This window comes from Gossypium hirsutum, chromosome D09, assembly GCF_007990345.1.
Source record: "Gossypium hirsutum isolate 1008001.06 chromosome D09, Gossypium_hirsutum_v2.1, whole genome shotgun sequence".
Classification (NCBI taxonomy): Eukaryota; Viridiplantae; Streptophyta; class Magnoliopsida; order Malvales; family Malvaceae; genus Gossypium; species Gossypium hirsutum.
Window position 1 is genome coordinate 2,164,070 of NC_053445.1, and position 6,192 is coordinate 2,170,261.

The 6,192-nt window shown below is 35.0% G+C and overlaps 1 protein-coding gene across 1 annotated transcript; it reads left to right on the forward strand.

The window, feature by feature from the left end:
• Positions 1–669: 669 nt before the first annotated feature.
• LOC121221084 (phytoene synthase 2, chloroplastic) lies at positions 670–3,607 on the forward strand. The gene is made up of 5 exons (XM_041101553.1): positions 670–1,460; positions 1,939–1,989; positions 2,443–2,615; positions 2,697–2,932; positions 3,022–3,607. Exons 1-5 carry the CDS (start codon positions 1,106–1,108, stop codon positions 3,374–3,376), a joined length of 1,170 nt encoding a protein of 389 aa, XP_040957487.1. The 5' UTR covers positions 670–1,105; the 3' UTR covers positions 3,377–3,607.
• The last annotated feature ends 2,585 nt before the right edge of the window (positions 3,608–6,192 follow it).

Below are 6,192 nucleotides of genomic sequence, written 5' to 3' on the forward strand. Positions count from 1 at the left end.
ATTTTGCAATGTACACCATTTGAAGTTACAGTGGAATAATTTACAAAATGAGTCAACTCTACATTATGCATTCACTATTTGAGTAAACAATATTATCAAATGCATTTATGGCAATGGCTGGCCCAACCATCAAGCTTCTCCCCAATAATTCTACCTTTTCAAATTTCTACTTCGGATAATGCTACATACCCATATTTTATACCCATAAAATATTTTTTAATACTTTACTCTTTTTTTTTAATATTAAAATTTGGATATCACTTTTTTTTTTATCTGTCAAACTATTTGACAACGTCCTTTAAATTAAAACAAATTTAAATGTTAAATATTAAATAGGTAATAAATAGGTTACCATAAAATTTTTGTACAGTAAGTTGGATTATGTTTTGCTCGTTTTATTAAAAATAAATTAATTAATTTTTGTATGTTATATCTAAAAAGTAAATTAATTTTTGTGTTAAAAATTCAATCTATTTGTCTTGTTAAAAATTGACGTAGATTATTTTTTAACCGTAAAAATAGATAAAATTTTTAATAAAAAAAATATTTTTTAATTTAATATAAAAAACTAATTTATCTATTTTTTTAATAAATGAGCTTTTATCTCCTTATTAATCCTACCAAACAAATGCATTTATAATACCTTGCCATACATCACATATACAAATGCATCACACACTAAAAAAAACCGAACCAGAAAAGCCAAATCCGGCCAATTGCCACTTCTAAGATGTGGCTTGAATTCGGTAAATATATGAAGCAATGGTGTCCACAAAAATACGTGTGAGATAACAGAGTGATGGGGCATATTCCAGAAAATAAGCTTTAGCTTTATGTGAGAGACTCCCTTTTCCCCTTTTTGTAAGAAGACGACGTGGTATATCCTGTGTCCTTGGAAGCATTTAAAGATTAGAAAGGAAAAAAAAAAACAAGAAAAGAAAAAGTGGTGGACATTTTAGCTTCAAATTCTCATTGCCATTCGCTGGTTTTTATTATCATCTCTCACAACTTATCTTCACCCAATTTTTTTCTCTGAGCTAAGTGGTTCCACACTGTTTCATAAAGACAACATACTTTGGGTGTTTCTTTCTTCTTTTTTTTAACCATGGCTGGTGTTCTTCTTTGGGTGGTATGTCCCAAAGGGAATGCCACAGCTTTACTTAGCTTGATACCAAGGAGTGGGAAGCATAAAAGGTGTAGGGTACATCAAAAGGTGAAGTTTTCTACTGGGGTTTCAGCTATTTCAAGTGCAGTGGCTAACCCAGCACGATCTTCAGAAGAGAAGGTTTATGATGTGGTTTTAAAGCAAGCTGCTTTGGTTAAAGAACAAAGGGGGAAAAAACCTTTGGATTTAGGAACAAGAACTGAAACTGATGGATTCACTGATTGGGATCTTTTGAATGAAGCTTATGGTCGGTGTGGTGAAGTATGTGCTGAATATGCTAAGACTTTCTATTTGGGTACTTTGTTCTTCATCCTTTTCTTTTTAATATTTTCTGGTTTCCCTTTTTTTTTCCTTGTTGGGGTCTGTCCATTTCAAAAGTATTTAGATCTTGATTTTGATAATTGGGTGTATGATTAGAATATTATTATATTTTTTTTACAAGTTCTTGCACATGGGGTCGATTTGACCCTTGTTTTATTTAATTATTGATTCCCTGTAATTTTTTTTTTGTTTTTCTAATATATTCTTTAGGATTAGGCTGTTTGGCTACCGAGAAAAGGGTGAGAAAACTTGAATGAAAATTCCATATTTGCCATCCTCAATAATACCTTAGAAAGAATTTTAATTGCTAACATTTGTAATAAGGTTCCAATTGAACAAATAATGGTTTGTTTTTAAGTAGTATTAGTACTTTGTTTGATCAAAATACTCAAAAAGATTTTTAATTTATGATAAGAAGAACATGGAAATGACTGTATGTTATTTCTTTCCAGGTACATTACTTATGACACCAGAGCGTCGGAGAGCTGTGTGGGCGATTTACGGTATGTATGGTTTCAGTTCACTGATTTTAGTTGTGTTCTATCCGTTGGCAAACTCACTGTTTTAAATCATCTGATTGCTTTCATGCCTTTCAAGGTTAAACTGTAATGCAATGTCCTGTAGCTTTAGTTCTAACATTTAGGATGATAAATACTGTAAAAATAATTGAAGTCGGACCTGCGCTTTAGTGCAATCGGTGCAGGGTGCCGCGGCATTGAGCAAGCCTTGGATTCGTAACTTCTCCTATTCTTAGGCTGCTTCATTGATGAAAGTTTGGTTGTGTCCTATACTGCTTTGGCTCTTTGTTCAACACTTTTCAGATATGAGTAGGGGGATATAACTTTCCAAGTACATTAAAAAATTTATGTAGAATTCGATAATAGGGTCTGAATTTGAGTATCATTGCTGAATGTTTTCACAGTTGGATATTAAATTTTTAGTCCTCTGGTATGCAGTTTGGTGTAGGAGAACAGATGAGCTTGTGGATGGACCTAATGCTTCACATATTACACCAAGGGCACTTGACCGATGGGAGAAAAGATTAGATGATCTTTTCGAAGGTCGACCTTATGATATGCTCGATGCCGCTTTATCCGATACTGTCTCAAAGTACCCTGTAGATATACAGGTTTGCTACATTTTATAGAGTTAAAGACCTTGATATTTTGCATGATCTTTGTGAATCAAACATGGATTTTCTTTGTTTCAGCCATTCAAGGACATGATAGAAGGAATGAGATTAGATTTAAGGAAGTCCAGATATATGAATTTTGATGAGCTCTATCTTTACTGCTACTACGTTGCCGGGACAGTTGGACTAATGAGTGTTCCGGTAATGGGGATTGCACCTGAATCAAAAGCATCGGTGGAGAGTGTCTATAATGCCGCATTAGCCCTCGGAATTGCTAATCAACTTACTAATATACTTAGAGATGTTGGTGAAGAGTAAGTCCAATGGTCGCTGAACTTTTTATAATTTTCACTTTCTGATGAACTCCTTTTAGTGTTTTCTCATAGTTTGTATATTTCCCTAGTGCTAGGAGAGGAAGAATATATCTACCCCAAGATGAACTGGCACAGTTCGGACTGTCGGACGATGACATATTTCGTGGACAAGTAACGGATAAGTGGAGGAACTTCATGAAAGATCAGATAAAACGAGCGAGGATGTTCTTCGACGAGGCAGAAAAGGGTGTTTCCGAGCTAAATGCGGCAAGCAGATGGCCGGTGTGGGCATCATTGTTGCTGTATCGACAGATATTAGACGTCATTGAAGAAAATGATTATAACAATTTCAGCAAAAGAGCGTATGTAGGGAAAGTAAAGAAATTTGCTTCACTACCTGTGGCATATGGAAGAGCACTTATGGGCACTTCCAAATTGTTCTGAAGTTAGTCATTTTTACTTTAATTTCCCCTCTTCTTTTTTTTTTTTTTTAGTTTTATCCATAAAATTTGTTTTTGATTTGTTGCAATGCAGCAAGTAAAATTTGTTAGTAAATTATTTTACTGATTTTCTTGGTAAAAACTTCAAAAAGTAAGATGGTATATGTATAGGCTGAGTTAAAATCTGTAATATGTTTCAAGTTCAGTAAAATACAAAAAGAAAAGCTTTGGATCATTTGTTAGCTAGCATATAAGTTTATATATCTGTATATATAGTCTAGTTGGAGTTGAAAATTTTTGGGTAAAGTATACCATTATACCTTTAGCCATTAAAATATGAGTAAGTTTTCTTATTGGCCACTTTAAATAAAACAAATTATAATTTGGTCACTGAACTATTCAAAAAAAATTATTTATGTTATTGGGTTGTTAATATTTTTTTTTAAAGTTCCGCCAGCGAGTTCCAAGCGGTGATTCAACGATCTGTACGGTGGATCAGTATTCATTGGCAAGTAGAAGAACATACCTTAGATTCGAGTCAACTTGGTGGTCATTGTCGAAAATCAAAGAAAAAGTTGTTTAGATTTTGGTTCACTAATTCTTGAAATCTAAATTTGTTTCATGAAAAAAAAATGAACTATAGAAGAGAAAGAAGAAGAGAGTTTTCAATTGGTGCAGTTAGTGCGGACAAATAAAGCCTTATAGCATTAATTTTAATAGCTCGATGACTTAAATGAAAACTTTTGAATAGTTCAATGACCAAATTATAATGTATTTTAGTTAAGTGACTAAAATGAAAATTTACCCATAACTTAGTGACTAATGGTGTAGTTTCATGTGGGCCAAAGACAAAGGGTTGAGGTTGGTCGATGATGGCATGGGAACACCTTTGCAAACCGAAAGGGATGGGCAAGAAATTTACTACCTAGGGTGAATGAAAAGATCATTGTATAAGGCAATCTCTTAGTCGTTAATTTGTTAGATAACTTTTATCTCAGATCGAAGCTTGGCAATGACTCGATTATGTGAGTCAATAGAAGAAGAAAGATATCAACAATATTGCTCAAAGTGCTCGCAGAAGTGGGCATTCACTTCAAGTGCTTCAACTTTAGGTTTATCTTCTTCCTCAACAAGTTGATCAGTTGGATTAGTTGAGATGTGCTTACCCTCAAGCCGCTTTTGGGAGAATTTGAGCTTAACAACAACTCTCTAAGTTTGTTTGGTGGCTCTTTCAAGTCTGAATTTTGAGAAATAAGTACTTGAAATATAATAGATGGATAGGGTAAAAAGTACATAGTGTGGACAATTTCAGCATGTTAGACCACTTCATCATAATCCAACTAAGCTAGGTCAAACTTCACCATCTCAACAAATTTTTTTATAAGCATTGTTGCCTTCTTGCTCACTACATCCCTTTGGCTATTGGGCAACAAATTCATTATGGCAATGCCAAACAATGCTGCATAGACAATAGTCAAGGATAAGGCTTGAATGTTCCTCTTCTCGAGCCAGATGAGATAGACATTCTTGGTGATAATAGAGGCAATAGTGTCTAAGGATTCCTCCAAGTCAACCATGTTTTGACAGTAGCATTTTATCACCTTCTTGATCAGAACAGGACTGAAGTCATACCATCTCCCTCAAACAAACACCTTCTAGTAGAATTTGTCTTATCATCGGTGATGCTTCTCAAAATATTGGCATAGAATTCGAGCACCACCTGCCTCACATATGGATTCACAAAGCTGACAAAGCTAGTGAGGTATTTGTTGTCAAGATTGTTTATGCCATGCCCTGCAATGTTGTTGCCTTCATCTATGTTCTACTCCTCGATAAAACTATTCTTTAATAAAGTGAGGTACATTTTGGAGCAAACAGAAGTGAGAAAAGTCTCATCTTCCTTCTGCAACAAGGCATCTTCCTCTATTTTTGCACTAGTTACAGCTTCAGTCGGTATTGATTGTAACACCCGGTTTCCAACAAACCCAAAATTAAGAATGAATAAGGGACTAAATTGAAAGAGGCCGCAAGCTGGCAGCCTATATTGGGAGAAACGGGAAAGCTAAAAATTAAATTGGACATAGTTGAGAACCAATTCTGTTCAGTTAGAATGGAAGCAGTCAGTTCCTTAGTTGGAGAATTCATAATTAGACATGGATGGCTCTCATAGGATGGGAAATAGAATAGAAAGGGCTATAAATAGCTAGGAGATGGCTCCCAGTGATGATTTTCTTCTTGACTTGTTTCATTTCTGTCGTTCTTCATCTTCTTTAATAACTCGAACAAGGAATAGCCATGGAAGGTTTTGCATGGAGTAGACTTCATGAGGGATAGAGCTGGAAAAGTAGGAAAACCAATAAGCTGGTAAGGTTCTTAGCCTTTCTGTGTACGTGAGATAGGTAAATATGGTTACAGACATTCAGAATCATTTTAGGGGTTCTACATACTTATGAAAGTTTAAACTTTTAAGATGTAGCATAAGTCTAACCAGTTGATTTTTTGTTGTAAGCTACTATCTGAAGAAAGGAAGCTCTGGTGTTCGAGAGAAAGAATAAGCTATGAGAACGATAAAGGTTCAAGTGAGCTCCAGACTCCAAACCTGTCGTTAGGTTTTATGTTTTTTAAGTATGTCATGTTTGTATGGGCATGAAATATGATGATATGAGCATGCATTGCATGCTTGTGGGGAAACCTCAAGGGGTTAGATGAAGTTAGGATGGGAATGGGGAGATAACCCATTAGTTACCGCCTCAAGCGAAGCTTCGGGCCTTGCGGTGTTCGAGCATCAATGTTAGGTGGTGTAAATCAGGTGTTGAGAGG

Coding starts and splice junctions, on each gene's coding strand:
- LOC121221084 (XM_041101553.1), top strand. CDS start 1,106: ATGGCTGGTGTTCTTCTTTGGGTGGTATGTCCCAAAGGGAATGCCACA. Junction 1,990..2,442: donor AGCTGTGTGGGCGATTTACG/GTATGTATGGTT, acceptor TCTGGTATGCAG/TTTGGTGTAGGAGAACAGAT. Junction 2,933..3,021: donor CTTAGAGATGTTGGTGAAGA/GTAAGTCCAATG, acceptor ATATTTCCCTAG/TGCTAGGAGAGGAAGAATAT.